This window comes from Diabrotica undecimpunctata, chromosome 1 (assembly GCF_040954645.1).
Source record: "Diabrotica undecimpunctata isolate CICGRU chromosome 1, icDiaUnde3, whole genome shotgun sequence".
In the NCBI taxonomy this organism is placed as follows: domain Eukaryota; kingdom Metazoa; phylum Arthropoda; class Insecta; order Coleoptera; family Chrysomelidae; genus Diabrotica; species Diabrotica undecimpunctata.
This window is the reverse complement of record NC_092803.1, coordinates 87,514,836-87,532,142: the sequence shown is the minus strand read 5'-3', so window position 1 is coordinate 87,532,142 and position 17,307 is coordinate 87,514,836. Positions and strand designations below refer to the sequence as shown.

The 17,307-nt window shown below is 34.4% G+C and overlaps 1 protein-coding gene across 1 annotated transcript in view; it reads left to right on the top strand.

Moving 5' to 3' along the window:
* Window positions 1-417, top strand: part of Arpc1 (Actin-related protein 2/3 complex, subunit 1A) — a 176,216-nt gene extending 175,799 nt beyond the window's left edge. Inside the window, exon 5 of the mRNA XM_072544938.1 lies at window positions 143-417. Coding sequence (XP_072401039.1) covers window positions 143-328 — 186 coding nt within the window. The 3' untranslated portion in view covers window positions 329-417. The remainder of the gene's footprint in view (window positions 1-142) is intronic.
* The last annotated feature ends 16,890 nt before the right edge of the window (window positions 418-17,307 follow it).

Here is a 17,307-nt window from a genome sequence, read left to right as displayed (position 1 = left end):
ATATATATATATATATATATATATATATATATATATATATATATATATATATATTTATACTTACCTAATTTCCAAAATTATATTTTTCGTTAAATTGGCAATTTTATTATTAATTGCTTATATATGCTTTCTTTATGTTTAGGCCAGAAGTGAAAGTTCTGATACCAATTTGGACTCAATTCATCAAAACGCCATAACTTGCGTCTGCATTTACACAGGAAAGAAAGAGAAAGCTTCGAAGATTTCTACATCTGGAGCTGATGGACAGTTGGTTATTTGGGACTTGAATACCTTGGAAAGGTCCATTCAAAATCTAATAATTGAGTAAACGAAAGTGTTATCAAAAAACTACTTTGAAATCAAATTTTAATTTCGTGTCTGTTAAGGTACTGAATTAGATTAAATGGCAAAACTTTATTTCTTGTTTTAGTTATTTGCTCAAAGTAATATAGAACCTACAACAATAAACTAACACATTAGAAATACGAAATAAAATCTTTTTAGTAAATTCAATTTATTGTAGTGTCCTCAATCTTACTCTAATAACAAAGACATTTTTTGTAAAGCACGAGATATTGTTTTTTAATGAGTGCTTTCTGAAAACTCGGACGTTGTCTTTCTTTGTTGATTCTTCTTTCCTTATGCTAGCCATTTAGCAATCAACAGCACTCTCTCCCACACCTAACAGTACATTACCATAGTATACTTTGATATTACTGTTTCTGCAACCGTTCGAAAACGATGTCACGCCACCTTCCAGGCCATCGATACAAGACTGGAACCCGTTACCTGAGATCGCAGGTAACGGTTAAGAGAGCAGAGCCGGCTTAGATGGAAATTTCAGAACGATTCAATCTATCTATATAAAAGGCTGATGACAGGTCACACTGTAAGTCCAGTAAACTAACGGCGCCATCTAGGAATGTTATAGTATCTTGTGTTTACTTTTTTTGTTATAGTATCATGTATTTGCTTTGCTAAATCCTCTTAGCATAGTGAAGTGTACTTACCTTGTAAGACAATAAAACCAAAGTTTATGTTGATTCCAACCTGTAAAAACGTCAACAACAATTAAGTATGCCCTAAGACCTTTTCTGATTGGTGACTGCTTAATTTTGTTGAATTTTTTTCCTCAAAATATTTTTGTTTTGTACAATAAATAACTTTATTATTTGTTATCAGTACATTATATGGCGTAAATAAATAAATATTTAATGTCGGTAATTTGTAAAGTTCTATTTTATTTACGTTTGTTTACATTAATATTGACTAAGAGCACATGTGCTTGGTTGTATAATAATTTCCAGCAACAGCGATTAATTACAGACATTTACAGGGATCCGATCCGTCAACTACGCATGTGCATTCTTAGAAATGACGACAATGAAATCAAAAGTGACAATCTCTCACAGGGGGTATTTATACTCTGCAATCTCCCACCTAAAATAATCTGAGCAAATTTATAATATAAAAACGATTTAGGCGGAAATTTTAAAATATTTATTTGTACATGTATATAGTTGTTACATTCATAACTAAAATATAGAGCATAAATAACTTGTACTTTCAATAATAAGAAAGAACATCACATTAATCTAGTGGATATTGACGACTTTGACATGAACCATCGAAGATGTTTATTTTGTTGTAGTAGCATATCGTCACCCTAAAGTGCTAACCTGCCAAGTCAATTTTAACTAATTTTACAGGAGAGCAAAAAAACGTTTCAAAAATACAATTTTGTTTGAGAGAGCAGGTTTTCGTCATTTTAAAGCCGTAGTAAAAATGTACTTCACAGGTTTTCAAGGATCTTTTCAAATAAAACTAGATCTGGTTGCTTTAAATTAGAGTTTATTCATACAAAACGAAAACCAAGTCTTAAATCAGTTATCGAAAAAGTAGATTACTACGATTAATCACAAATAATAATTATTTTTCACTATTCATGGGAAAGATCGTCATAAAATGTGTGGTAATCAGCGGGCAAAATCTTCTTAATAATTTGTAGATCTTCATATTTTCGAGCGGTTATTTTAAGCCTTTCTGAGTGTAGATTTTGTAGCTGATTCCAGGAACATGAATGAAAATTTAGTGATTTTCTTTGAGGAAGGATTGTCCATTCTTCTGTAAAATGCATCTTATAGTGAATTTGTCCTTCGAGTGAATATCGAATAGCACGAACATCGGTAACTTTTGCATCGCCCTTTACCCTCCCTGGTCGGACACTTTTGTAAAACTGAACTGCATCGAACTTCTTAAAAAAGTCAAAACTTAAATAAATTACATTATGGAGCTGGTTTCTTTCTTGCCTGCTGGCAGACGGTAACATAATCGGCAGGTACGTTTATTATCCTATCTTTTAGCTTTTGTTCTATCACTGAGTGGACAGAATCCACTTCCATTTGTGTATGGCCAGGCTCAAGAAATTTCTGTTTTTTTCTTATTATGATTTATTGCTAAATTCAATAGGGCATTGGTCATAACACAATTCCCATTCTCATTCTCTTGCTTAGCAATTTGGGGAAGAATGTGGGTTTCCAAAAATTATACCCAAATACTCGCAAATTCTTCGGCATTTAGACCATCTTCGGCTTCATTCCAAAAATAACAAAGTATATTACTACTTATTAGATTGTAGAAGCACAGGTTGTGCACTTGCAGTTTTGTTCTATAATAAAGTGTACTTACGTTTGATTTTGGAGCCATCAACACTGCTTGTAAATCAGCTGTAAAAACATACTTTCCCATCTTTTTCTCATTTTCTTTTCTTCTCTGGCTTCCGTTTTTCTTTTAATGCGTGCTTTATATAGAAATGTTTCTTCTACGTTGAGTTCTCAAAAAAATCTTTATTTCGAAAATTAAGTTACAATTTTGAAAATTCTACAAACTACTACATTTGATGATTTAAAATTGACTATTGAAACATAATAATTACAATAATAATAAAAATATTGATTTTTTCCTTTTTTATAACTTCGTCCTCGAAGTTTTGGTTACTCAGCTATCAGCTCGTCCAATATCTATATCTGGGCAGGATGTAATTTTTCTCCAAATAGGATTTTGGAAATTTGTTTTCTTTTCCTAATTAGGAAGATTATTAGGAAAGCTAAAATGGTTAAAAATATTACAACAGTAGTGGTGCTCAGTCATATTGATAATCGGGGTAGTACGTCTATGGTATCTAGTGGTTGGATATGACCATGTGTTCTGGGATTGTTAATTTTTAGATTTTCATCTGATGGTTTGGTATTAATTTTATTCGAACAATTTTTGGAATAAAAATGTCTTGTGGCGTCTTTTTATTAAATTTGATACTTTTAATCATTATTGATACATCTCTCGTCAAGAGGCTGGTTGAATTGATTTCTATCTGCTGGATTCTCATCGGGTGAACTATTCCTAGAAATATGACTTTGCTGGTCTCTTGGAAAAAGTTCTCTGTGATTAATGTTTTCGTGCAATTATCTACATTGGGTATGTTACATTGGGATTGTACATAGTTGGAACAGACTATGTTGTCGCCTTGTCCTATACAAGTGTCGAACCATTTATTATTTGTATAGTAGCTTGCAGGTGGCAAAATCATAACATGATCTTTGTTTGGAATAGGGTAGATTTTATAGGTGGTGTAGGGAATTTCATGGAGTATGGGAATTTTAATTATTATGAGCATTGTATTTGAAGTTACACAAACTAAAGTTTTTGTTGACTCTATAAGTTCATAAGGGTGTTCATTACTATTGAGAATTGAATTTCTGGGATCAATTGTGAGAAGGTTTTCTTTAAGGTCTATTATTTCCTTTAAAGTGAATAATTCTATATTAGAGATATTTAGCTCAGATAAAGTAATGGTTCTAATAAGTTTCATTAGAAATTCGTTTATATTTTGGAAATTTATTATCTCATTGTGTAGAATGATATAGCTGTCAAAATCAGCTGATAATTTGTTAAGTACAGATATGAGAATTGAATTATCAGAATTTAGTTTTTTCTAAAAGTTTATCGAATCTCGTGTTAAAAGAGTTTTCATAAGATATTTGGTTACTCAATTTTTTAATAATTTCATTTTTTTTATTTTTTATAGAGATTATGTGTGATTGTAATAAATTAAAGTTGTCAGTCGTCAGAATTTCCAGTCACGTATTTGATGGCTGTACTTAGAAAATTGAAAAGTCCACGTTTCTGTTTTCGATTGATTTTGTGTAGACCGTCTTTCGTTTGTTTTTGTATGTGGGTGTATTGGGAATACAGTAGCGAGAGAGGTGCATTTTTGAAGTGATCTCTGAAATAGCTTGTCGGACTAGCGTCAATAGTTTCGGATAGTTTGTCTAGTCTGGTATGTGAAGAAAGTGTCTGTGGTAGTGGGAGATTTCTCTCGATTTGCCATCTCTTCAGCATAATAACCGGTATTCGGAATCTTCTAAATACTGAGTGGATGGACCAGAGCGAGGATTGTCCTGTGAAAAATTTGGGTCTTGAGTAGGTTTGTCTACATGTTTTAGTATTCGTTTTACATATTTAAGGTGAGTGCTTGTTACATTTTGTTTATCTGTTTTACCGACAATTTTTGTTTTGTCGTGTTTTTCGGGATGAATAGTGGAGAAAGGGGCTTGTAATTTAGACTTATGTTTTTTCTTAGAGACATAGGAATTTTGTGAGGTCTATTTCCGGAATATCTTCGGCATTTTCATTTTGTCTATCTAAGAGTTGTTGTCTCTTTTTTTTGTTTATTATATAGTTCTGCAAAAAAGGGTTGGAGTTCTTACGTATGTAAGAACTCCAACCTATGTCCAACTCCAAGAAACATATGTCTTTGATCCTATGTTTCATATATCGGAAGATGAAAGTCGAAATGTATTTCTTCTGCATAGGATCCGTACAGAATTGAGAAAGGGGAATAATCTGCGGAATTGTGGATTGATTGGTTGTAAATGAGAATGGCAGTAGATAAACAGAGTGACTTCTGGAGCGGAAGTGACGTCATACTAGGCCACGCCTCCCTGGTGACGTAGGAACGTCCCCCGTGTCGTAAGGCCACGTCCTCGGCCAATGGTGACGTAGGTACGCCCCTCGTGTCTCTAGACCACGCCCCTCTGCCAATGGTGTCATAGGAACGCCTCCAAGTAAACGCCTGACCAATGACGACATAGAAACGTCCCCACTCGTGACGTTAGAAGATATCCTCGACCACTGGTGACATAGGAACGCCCCCAATGGGAAAGTGTGCATCGACGTCCAATGAGAACGACGTATATCGACCAATGGTGGAGGCTATCACGAAAAGACACCCAAACGCCCCCCCATTAACGAAGATACGCCTCAACGTACACCAATGGCGACAGCCGAAAACAAAACGAATTGACGGCCGAAAAGAAGAAGACGAATTAACGTTGACAGACAAAGAGAAGAAGTGTGTACTTCGTATATATTTTATAGACGATGATTAGCGTAAGAACTTTTAAATCTTCTAATTTATATTTTACAAGTAATTTTTAATATACCTCATATATATTTTATCCACAACAATTAGCGTAATAGCAAAAATTCGTTTATTTTTCAATTTATAACTTACGAGTAATTTTAACTTCGTATATATAATTAAAATTATAAATCTTTATAAAAATTCCAACCAGCGGATGTGCATTTCCTTTTAACATTTCTCACACGGTCGCCGGAAACACGTGCAACAATTTTTTTCAAGAATCAGCTTATTAGTAATCAGACACCGGACGTAATATGACGCCAAATATTGCTAACGAGAACGTTACCACATATTATTGCATTCCTTTTTAACATTCTCTCACACTTCAGCGTTTTCACAGTCGAGAATATCCGGTGCACGTGTAACACGATTGAGCTTGTAATATTTCCGGTCTAGTTACGTCATACCAGCCTGCCCATTTAATGAACGAATACATTTTGTACTTCCATTCTGCAGTCAACATTTGCAAAAGCCACAGTGGTCGTTTTGTTACAAGAAGCTTAGTGGTAACGTGTTCGTTTGGCGTTTGTGCTATAAATAAAAATTAAAAAGTGAGTACTATTTTATATATTTTAGAGGGCTCGTATTTGATTTTATACACCATCAGTCTAAGTTTGTCTTACTATGTATTATTTAAAACATGCAATATTATTTGTCAATATGTTTAATTTTCTCGTTTTTAAAGTAGAACGGTGCATTTCACAGATAATAAAGTAGATGTTGATTAAAAAATAGAAGCACGCAAAAAAATATTTCGATGGTAAATTAAGAAAATATATATTGTTGAAGATGGATCTAGCAAAAAAAATTAATGCATCATCTTTCGTTGCAGAACGCAAAGCGATAAAAAAATTGGTAGATTTGCCAATTGGGCCACCCTTTCCAATTCACTCAGGAAAAGTGGTAAACACAAAATTTGGGAAAGCAGTTCTACTGGATTTAGGTACTGAAGTCGTGTTCCTGCCTAATCGGGTGACTGAAGTATACCGACCAATCATCGGCGAACTTTGTAGAGGAAAATATTCACTAATCTTCGAAGGGAAACTGGACGTAGGAAAAAACTAGCCTCTGACATCATTTAAAATAGCTGAGCATTAATAAAAATACTGGTAAGTTTTTACATTTATTAATTTTTATTGTTTATTCAATCATGAGTTGTGACATTGGTAACCTCAGTAGTGATATTGTACAACATTTAGTTAAGGCGCGAAATATTTTGTTTCAAAATTATACACTGCGAGAAGCGAATGTTTGGTTAAAACACATCAAGAGACATTTGACTTTGTTTACTAAAGCGATTCGGTGTGGAGACTTGGAATTAAAAAATACACAAGGAAAATAAATTCCTGTAGCTGGCTGTATACCATGTATCACAAAAAGAGGTTTAATCTTTGTATGTAGGTATATTTAAAAACCCTTAAAAGGGCTACATCAAAAAACACAAATGTTTTCGGAATAATAATTCTGTCATCAGGTTAAAAAGCCTAAAATAAGTATAAACCATTTAATTAAAACAAAATTGATTGAAATGTTGACTAAGGTTAAAAAAGCAAAATGGTTATACTTACAGGTTAACATGCCTGAGCCACCAAAATATTAGGGTACAACCGTTTACAAAAAATGAAGTTACCAAAAAGTGTACATGTTTTTGTTTAAAAGTGAGTGATGTTTAATACTTTATTAGATTTAACTTCAGGCAACACATAACCATGCCTCACGTGAGTTCCAGTGTCCGGAGAGTAAACCTCTTCAAACGGACATCAGCTGGTAACTGATTGACAAAGTACCTATGAACGGTGTCGAAAAGAGAATGTCAATGCACCATGGAACAGCGTTGGTTATACATAATATTACAACTCTTCTGATAGCCCACATCTCCCAATTTGCCCTACCTTCTTTGCTTCAATCTTTCCCTACACACCTTTTTCCTATTAAATAATATTGTCTCTTTAAACCACATCTCCCTTTACACTATTGTCACACCCCCTCCCCCCCTTTTTACCGAATTTACACCATCAAAATAAATTTTTTCCTTAGGGTGCTAGATGCTTTTTAGCATGAAGGACCTCTATTATCTCCTAATTTGTTGATTAATTCATTAATTTTCCTTAAACTCACCTCCCCTCTTTATTCATGTCCTGTACCTTTACTCTTTTCAAGTCTCTGAGGAGCTCAGCCTTTCTCAAGCTAAATTTAATCCCATAGGTTATTATTTTAATTCCTTCAGTCGGAAGATTTTTAATCTTGACTGAGCATCATCATTTGAATGACTCTTTCCAGCCCTGTGTTCCATTTGTTCTAGCTTTCTGACTGTTGTATTATTTTCTTGCAATTTACGGCGAATGTGACCTACGTCGCCATCATTCGAACATCTAATTTCATGTCTCTTCGGCATCATGTTACGAACTACTTTTCGTACGATTTCCTCCAGACGTTTCTCGTTTTGTTCGTCGCTCTCTTCAGAGGTTCGTACTCGATAGCTCCGTGAAACTTGACTAGCTGTTTCATGTTCCAAGGCAATAGCGAGCGCTTCATCTAAAACTTTCGGTCTTGCTAGTCGTAAAGCTTTCTGTAGTTCACTGTCTCTTAACCCATTGACGAAGGCATCTACAGCAATTTCTTCCAAAATGTTGTCTGGTGCCTCTGGATATGCCAACAACGCTATACGAGCAATATCTGCTTCAAATTCTTGCAAACTCTCACTTGCTCGTTGGATTCTACTTCTTATTTGTACTTTGTAGATTGGTTGTAGATGGGCATCTCCATAACGTTTGTCTAGTCGGGTAAACAAGGTCTGGTAACATTTTTCTTGACCCTTAGGAATCGATCTTAGGATATCTGCAGCATCACCTCGTAAAGCAGCAGTCAAGGAAACAGCTTTTTCTTGTACTGTCCAATGATTGGCTGTCGCAATAGCTTCAAATTGTCTAAGGTATATGGACCAAGAAGACTTTCCATCAAATGGTGGCAATTTGAATCTCATATTATGTGTCGTTTCGTCTCTAGGTGATTCTTCTTTCACTACCGGATCTAAGGCTATTGTATTAACTGGTGGTAGCACTTTTGTATTAGTTATCATGCTCTCTAACTGTTTAATCTTCTCTTCTACGTTGTTTACATTTTTCTGTATGTTATCGAATGTTCTTGAGACTTCTTCAAATTTCTCATTGTTTTGATTACATACTTCTTTAATTATTTGAGAAGTCTCGTCGAATCTTCTAAACACATTTTCAAATTTCTCGTCATTTTGTCTAGCTATTTCTTTAATAATTTGAGACGTTTCATTGAATCTTTCATCATTCTTTCGAGAAGATTCTTCAATTTTTTGCGAAACGTTTTCAAATTTACTATCATTTTTTTTAGAAGTTTCTTCTATCATTTGAGACGTTTCATCGAATCTTTTGGAAACAGTCTCGAATTTATCATCAGTTTTTTTAGAAGATTCTTCAATTTTTTTAGAAGTTACTTCAATCATTTGAGACGTTTCATCGAATCTTTTGGAAACAGTCTCGAATTTATCATCAGTTTTTTTAGAAGTTTCTTCAATTTTTTTAGAAGTTTCTTCTATCTTTATTAAAACTGCTTCTTCCGCTGACTGAAACTGGAATGTCTCTGGGTCATCTCCATTCTTGTTAAGAACATTCTTCAGTCGTTCTTGGAGGATCTTCTTGGACCCGCTGCAATCTTCATCGCGTTCTTCTAGTTGCTCTCGCAACTGTTTTACTGAGAGTTGTACTAGCAGCATCTTTGGTCAGGCACACACGTACTTTTTAAATGTTCTTTCGTACAAAGATCACTACCGATCTACGCGGATGTTCCCGACGAACAATACTTTTCAAAAGTTCAAAAGTCTTTTTCAAAAGTCACTGCTGAATTTATTTCTTTTTTACTCACACCGTAACACCAACTGTAGCGAGATTAAATAAAACGAGCGGTTCGAATTTATATACATATATTTATTTATAACTTTACAGTTCGGTACTCTCTTATCAACTATCCCTACTTCTAACATTGTTACCTATATATACCAAAAGTATTATGTTCGAGAATATTCTGGCGTAGTCCCACCTCTAATTCGCCTACTTGGCCGGTTATTCTCTCTCGCACTCGATACACCGAGAACAATATATATATATATATATATATATATATATATATATATATATATATATATATATATATATATATATTTATATATATAAGATAAAATCTTTTAGCGAAAGCTGCTATCGCTTTATTAAATTAAGTGGCCAAATATATGGCCTAGGAGGACAAATTCGTTAAACTTCCCGTGCTCGAATCGGTATCAATAAAGTGTTATAATCATTTCGGCCTATCCCAGCCTCATCAGACGCTTGGGCTGATACAAATTCAAACTCGGAAAGTCCAACGAATGTCTCCGAAACTTCACTACAACAGTAGTTAGCTTACAAAGGCGCCACCTGCTTTGGCGGCCGTGAACGAAAACGATATGATAATATCGTTTTCTGTATCCTTTGCGCTATGCGAAATGTATAAAAGATAAAATCTTTTAGCGAAAGCCGCTATCGCTTTAATAAATTAAATGGCCAAATATATGGCCTAGCAGGACAAATTCGTTAAACTTCCCGTGCTCGAATCGGTATCAATAAAGGGTTATGATCATTTCGGCCTATCCCAGCCTCATCAGACACTTGGGCTGATACAAATTCAAACTCGGAAAGTCCAACGAATGTCTCCCAAAACTTCACTACAACAGTAGTTAGCTTACAAAGGCGATACCGATTGATTATTGATACCGATTCGAGCACGGGAAGTTTAACGAATTTGTCCTCCTAGGCCATATATTTGGCCATTTAATTTAATAAAGCGATAGCGGCTTTCGCTAAAAGATTTTATTTTTTATACATTTCGCATAGCGCAAAGGATACAGAAAACGATATTATCATATCGTTTTCGTTCACGGCCGCCAAAGCAGGTGGGCCTTTGTAAGCTAACTACTGTTGTAGTGAAGTTTTGGGACACATTCGTTGGACTTTCCGAGTTTGAATTTGTATCAGCCCAAGTGTCTGATGAGGCTGGGATAGGCCGAAATGATCATAACACTTTATTGATGCCGATTCGAGCACGGGAAGTTTAACGAATTTGTCCTCCTAGGCCATATATTTGGCCATTTGATTTAATAAAGCGATAGCGGCTTTCGCTAAAAGATTTTATCTTTTATACATTTCGCATAGCGCAAAGGATACAGAAAACGATATTATCATATCGTTTTCGTTCACGGCCGCCAAAGCAGGTGGGCCTTTGTAAGCTAACTACTGTTGTAGTGAAGTTTTGGGAGACATTCGTTGGACTTTCCGAGTTTGAATTTGTATCAGCCCAAGTGTCTGATGAGGCTGGGATAGGCCGAAATGATCATAACACTTTATTGATACCGATTCGAGCACGGGAAGTTTAACGAATTTGTCCTCCTAGGCCATATATTTGGCCATTTAATTTAATAAAGCGATAGCGGCTTTCGCTAAAAGATTTTATCTTTTATATATATATATATATATATATATATATATATATATATATATATATATATACATATATATATATATATATATATATATATATATATATATATATATATATATATATATATATATATATATTGTTATGATTGTTTATTTTGAGTTCAAACTTAGTTTATTGAGCCAATAAAAAAATTATAACTTATCTGTTATCAAAAGTAAAATAATCCTTATATTACCTGTGTTCGATGGATTCAAAAGATTTTCTAGTTGTCTTTTATCGGGAGGAGAAGAAAGGATAATAATACAAATATATTATATTACAAAGATTTACGTTTCTTTATTTTATATGAACGAATAAAACAATTATTAAATTCTGTCGTTATCTTATCAATCAGCATACAAGAAAATAAATCAAATTATTATGATAATAAGATTATAAAGCTACATACATTTATATTACGTGAAAAACCAATTTTACTTAAAATTTTCTTTACTTGAAAAAAAAAGAAACCACAAAACTTTAAACTTTTGATTAGCCTAACAAAAACCTCAATTCTTAAATTTGAATGCTAATGACCATGATGTCGAAACGATCCTTCACGGATATAAAATTCAATTGTACAAACACTTACAGTTTATTTTCTTCTTGAGTTGTATGTTGGAACATACCCAGAAAGGTCCAGTCTCCTCAAAGATGTGAGCTCCCCTCTTTGGCACCTCGGCTCCTTCTTTACGTCTCTGCAAACCTCCTTCAGACTACACAAAAAACGCCTGATTCACTTCTCCCAACTCCGCTACTTATTTATGACACCAGGGCCTCCTTTTGTCAACTTGATGCCGTAAGAATACTTTCACATATACTTTATAAAATGCCCACGGTAGATACAAAGACCTCTTTTAATCCACTTGTTATCTCCGTCTTCAAACTATTCACTTCTTTTCGTTACGCCGGTATCCAAATTCACGAACCACACCCTATCTTGAGAAAAACGACTGTTTCCTTTCGATGACCAAAATATGACTGCCTCTCCTGTCTCATCATCGACTCCCAAATTCCCATTTAAAAACGACCGTCCAATCAAAAAGCTTAAATTGTGTTTACTATGATATTGGAAAAGCCTAATTTCGGTTTCAGAGAAAACTAAATAGCTTACTTTAAAATTGGTTTTTTTCAATACATCATTTATACATATTTCAAAAGATTAGAATATGGTCATTTAATACTCGACTCTACAAACAAAGAAGAGATTAACTTACAGGTAAAATGTCTTCTAATTCTAAACAAAGGTTTTTTTTGATAATTTTGTTTGCAACGGAAACAGGTCGTTTGCCAAACAAATTTCTATTCTTATCTACACTAAATCTTATCTTAAATTACTATATACAATTTGTTTATATTGATTTCTTAAAAATTTATTCCGATGGATATTTTTATTTGTTTTTCTTTGGTTGGGAAAGAAAAAGTATGACAAATCCCCGCCTTTGCATATGATAAAAATTACTGAATTATGCAGGGATTTTTCTCTATGCAAAAACAATACCAGCATTTTATTCATAATATTTGTAAACATCGTTGATATTATAAATTCCCCTAATCTTGTCTGATTCTATGTGCTTCAACTCATAACTATTTATCCCATTCTTATTGTTTACTATGTACGGACCCTCAAAAACAGGCATTAACTTTCCGCACACATTGCTAGATATGTTGGACACGCGCAATGCTCTCACCATAACCTTCTCACCTTTTTTGAAAGTAACTGGTCTTCTTTTTCTATTTTGGTCTTGCCTCTGGATATATTTTTCGTTTGCTCTCCGCAATCTCCTCTGCACATTTTCCATTATCTGTGTGTATTCCTTTTGTTCTCTATCTTCCCATGGTCTTAGTGGCATTATACCCTTCATTATATATTCTGGGGTCTCTTTCGTTACAGTGCTCGGGATGGTATTTAGATACGTTTCTACTTCGGCGACTTTCCTATCCCATCGTCGATGTTGACCCTCTGTTGTAATCCGTAGAAACTTCGTCACTTCCTGTATAAAACGTTCCGAAGGATTACTCTGTGGATGTCTGATGCTAACAAAATTTGTCTCTATTCCCCGTTCTCGAAGTTGTCCCTTGAAACGATCATTTCTAAAATATGTTGCATTGTCTAGAAGAATCCTTCTTGGTGTTCCTACGGTGGCTATAAAATTGTCGATTTTTCTCATTATTTCTTCCCCTTTCGTGGTACGGCAACTGTATAATTTTACATATTTGGAAAACACATCTACCATGACTAACACATGTTTATTCCTCTTCGTCGTCATAATTAGATCGCTTAACATATCTATTGCTACAATATCTAATTTGTTCCGGGATATAATATTTTTTGTAACGTTTTCATTTTTAAAATTTCTAATTTTATATTTTTGACAGATCTGGCACTTTTGTGTAATTTCTTTTGCGATGCGGTAATCTTGTCGGCAAATATAATTTTCTCGAAAAACCAGCCAGACTTTTCTGCTACCGATATGTCCATTGTCTTCGTGTAATTTCTGTATGATCTTTTTAATAATTTTCTGATTTTTCTGTTTGAAAAATATACCGTTTTCCCTCTCCGCTCTTCTTTTTTCTCTTTCTTCCAGGTCTTCTTGATTTGTTCTAATTTCGTTTAACGAAAATACCCCTTCCTCGTGTGTCAAAATGTTCAATCCTACATGAAAAGCAATTGCTTCCTTTTTCCCCGAGTCTTCATCCCTTGTGAGAGCGTCGGCTATAATGTTGTCTTTTCCTTTTATATATCGAAACTCAAAGTCATACTCCTGTAGTAACAAAATACCTCTATGTATACGATTGTTAACCAGACGATTTTTCATTATATGTACCAAAGCTGCATGATCAGTTTCGATTGTGAATTTTGCTCCCAACAGATAAAATCTTAACTTATTGACACAGAAAAGTACGCTAGCAAACTCTAGTTCAGTCACACTGTATTTTCTTTCGTGTGTTTTTGTCACCCGGGAAATAAAACAAATCGGCACTTCTTGATTGTTTTGTATTTGCGACAAAACTCCCGCAAATTTTTGTATGGATGCATCAGTTCGTAGTATGAAAGGCAAATTGTACATGGGATGATATATTTTCGTTCCTTTCGAGAATTCCTCTTTTAGAATTTGAAAAGCTTTCTCTTGTTCTTCTTTCCAATTCCATTTAACACCCTTCTTCAATAATTTGATCAGAGGAATTTCCTTCTGGCTTAAATCAGGAATTAGTTTTTTAAAATAGTTGATCGTCCCGAGAAAACCTCTCAATGTTTTTAAATTCGTTGGTCTTGGGTATTCATCTATGAGTTTTACCCGGTCCTCGGCTAAACTAACTGTTTGTGTGTCCAATTTAAATCCCAAATATATCACTTCTTTTTGAAAAAATTGACATTTTTCAATATTCAGTTTTAATCCGGCCTTGTCCAATTCTCCCAAAATAATCTTTATGTGTTCCAAATGACTTGATGTATCTGGTGAATAAATGAGTAAGTCGTCGATGTAGTGCACTATGAAATCTTCATATTTATTTAATATTGTATGGAGAGCTCTTACCAATGCTGCACACGCACTTTGTAATCCAAACGGTACTACTTTAAATCGGTATACAATACCATCGATTGAGAAAGCGGTGTAATTTCTACATCTTTCTGCTAACGGTATTAACCAAAAACTATTTTTCAAATCAATTTTAGAAAACATGTATGTTCCCGTAATTCTCCCAAAAATAGCTTCGATGTTGAGGGGTGATTCATATTGAGATACCGTGTGTTGATTTATATTCCGGGCATCCAAACAGAGCCTCAATTCTCCACTGCTTTTTTTCACAATCACGATTGGGTTGATGTACGGCGAGTCACATCTCTCTATGATTTGATCTTCTAACATTTTGTTAATTTCTCCTTTCACCTCCTGTCGGTATTTATATGGGATCGGATAAGTTTTCGATCGAAAATTTCTTAAGTCTTTAACCTCAAATGAATGTTCATACTCTTTGGCTACTCTGTTTTCTTCATTTATTAAATCTTCAGACTTTCTCAATATTACACGCAATTCCTTTTCCTTTTCTTCTCCACATATCAATTTTCTTTCTTTTTCCTCAATTTCTTTACACATATTTATTTTGTATTCTCCCTCCTCTATTTCGCATACTTCTTCAAATACCACTGTTTCAATTGTACCTTTTTCGTCTTCTTTTGTTAATCTTTCTTCTTTTTCTTCTTCTGGGCTCATCTCTTCTTTTGAGGAAACCCACTTTTCACTTTCTTTTGCCAATCTCCTCTTTCTTCTCTGTCCTTGTTTCATTGCCAAATTCATTTCCACCGTTTGTTCTTTATCTAAATCATTTTTTTGTTTCTCATTTTCCTTTTCCATTTTCTTACTGTCCTGTTCTTCTTCTTTTTCCTCTGTGATTTTCATCGTGTTATTTTTGAAATTTATTTTTTTCGTGTTATTTTTGAAATCTATCACGACATGTTTTTCTGCCAATTCATCCACTCCTACGATCATGTCATGCAACATGTTTGGCATCACAACACATTGTAGTGCATAAAATTTCTTATCCAATCGTACTTTTATTCGTATTCCTTCATTTATCGTTGCCAAAGTCCGTTTATTTGCGCCCACTAAATTTACCTTGGGAATTTTGTAAATCAAATTCGTTAAATTAACTTCCTCTATTAGTTTTCTGTTGATCAGTGTAATTTCCGATCCAGTATCAATCATAATTTTAATCGGTGTCTCGTTGATAAAACCATCTACAAATTTCAGATTTGCTCCACTTATTTTGTCCTTATTTTCTGCCAATTTAATAAATTCCTTCGGGTGACAAAAAATTCCTGTTTGTTTCTTTGTCTTTAGTGAACGCCTTCGTGAAAAGACGCTTGCTGTTCTTGTTCGCTTCTACTTTTGTCGCTTTGTCTCTCATCCTCATATTCCTCTATGTGTGTGTTGTTGACCGCTCTTCTATTTTCTCTTGGTCTCTCGGACCCGTATCGGTTTCCGCGATTTTCCGGTTCATTCGTTCTATTATTATTTCGGTTTTCCTGATATGTGCGATTGTTGTTTCTATTCTGGTTCTCTCGATATCTGTTTTCGTTCCATTGCCGATTTCTTTGTTCATAATTTACTCTTCCGTTGTCTCTACTTTCGTTTTCCCTCCTCGGGACAAATTCTCTTCTTGTGTACTCTCTCCTAAAGTTTTGTCCTCTATCTCTATAGTCTTGATTTTCTCGTTGTCTATAATTTTGTTGCGTTCTCCTCATTTTTCTTTCTCTTAATTTTGCTTCTCGTATATCTTCTTGTAACGCGTTTTCAAATTTTGTTTCTAATTTCTCTAGTTCCTTTTTCTGGCAATTTCGTATCTCCTTCATTGTATTTTGGATATCTTTAATCTCTGTCTCTTGTTTTGCATTCTTTAGGGTTATTTCTTCTATCTGTTGTATCAGTTCTTTCTTTATCCCCTCAACACATCCTTTAATTTCCTGTTCATAGTTTTCCAGACGCTGCTCTATATTCCTGTTGTTTTCTTCCATTGTTTGTTTTGTATCTTGTTGATTTCTATCCATTTTCTTTGATGTTTCATTCATTGTTTGTGTCTGTATTTTCATCATTGCTAATAATTTTTCTAACATCCCTGTTTCTTTTCTTTCCTCCATTATTGTGGCATTTCCTTCATTATCCGATCCTTCATCAATAATTGTTTCCTCTTCTATCTTATCCTCTTTCCTTTCTTGCGTTTTACTTTGACTCCTTGTGGTCGACATGTTCGTTAGATTATTTATCCCCGCCAAATATGAAGCTTTGAAATTTGTGCAATAATATCCCCGCCAAATATGAAATTCGAGTAATGTTGCAAAGACGAAAACTTTTCCTCTTATCCCAAACGCAATAAATTCAAATAAATGCAATAAAATTTTAAAACTTTTGTCAGTTGTAAAAATCAATCAAATATCATAAATTATATATAATAATAGTCTCCCGTTTTATACCGCTGTCGCGGCTTTGGGAGTATAGCAGGGTAGTCTGCTATATCTAGGGCCTACGGTATACAAGGAAGGTAACATGGCCAGTGCTACGCTTCAACCGTCTATTATTACCCCTGGTTTTACCCAAGGTACTCATTTTTATTCAGGCTGAGTCGACCTGGGGCCTATAGACATTTTTAAAATGTCTAGATGTTCTTGCCGGCGGTAGGATTCGAACTTCGGACCACCGGCTTGCGAGGCAAGCATCCTACCGCTTGCGCTACGCAGGCCCTATTATCATAAATCATATCATGTAAAATTTTGTACCTAGAGA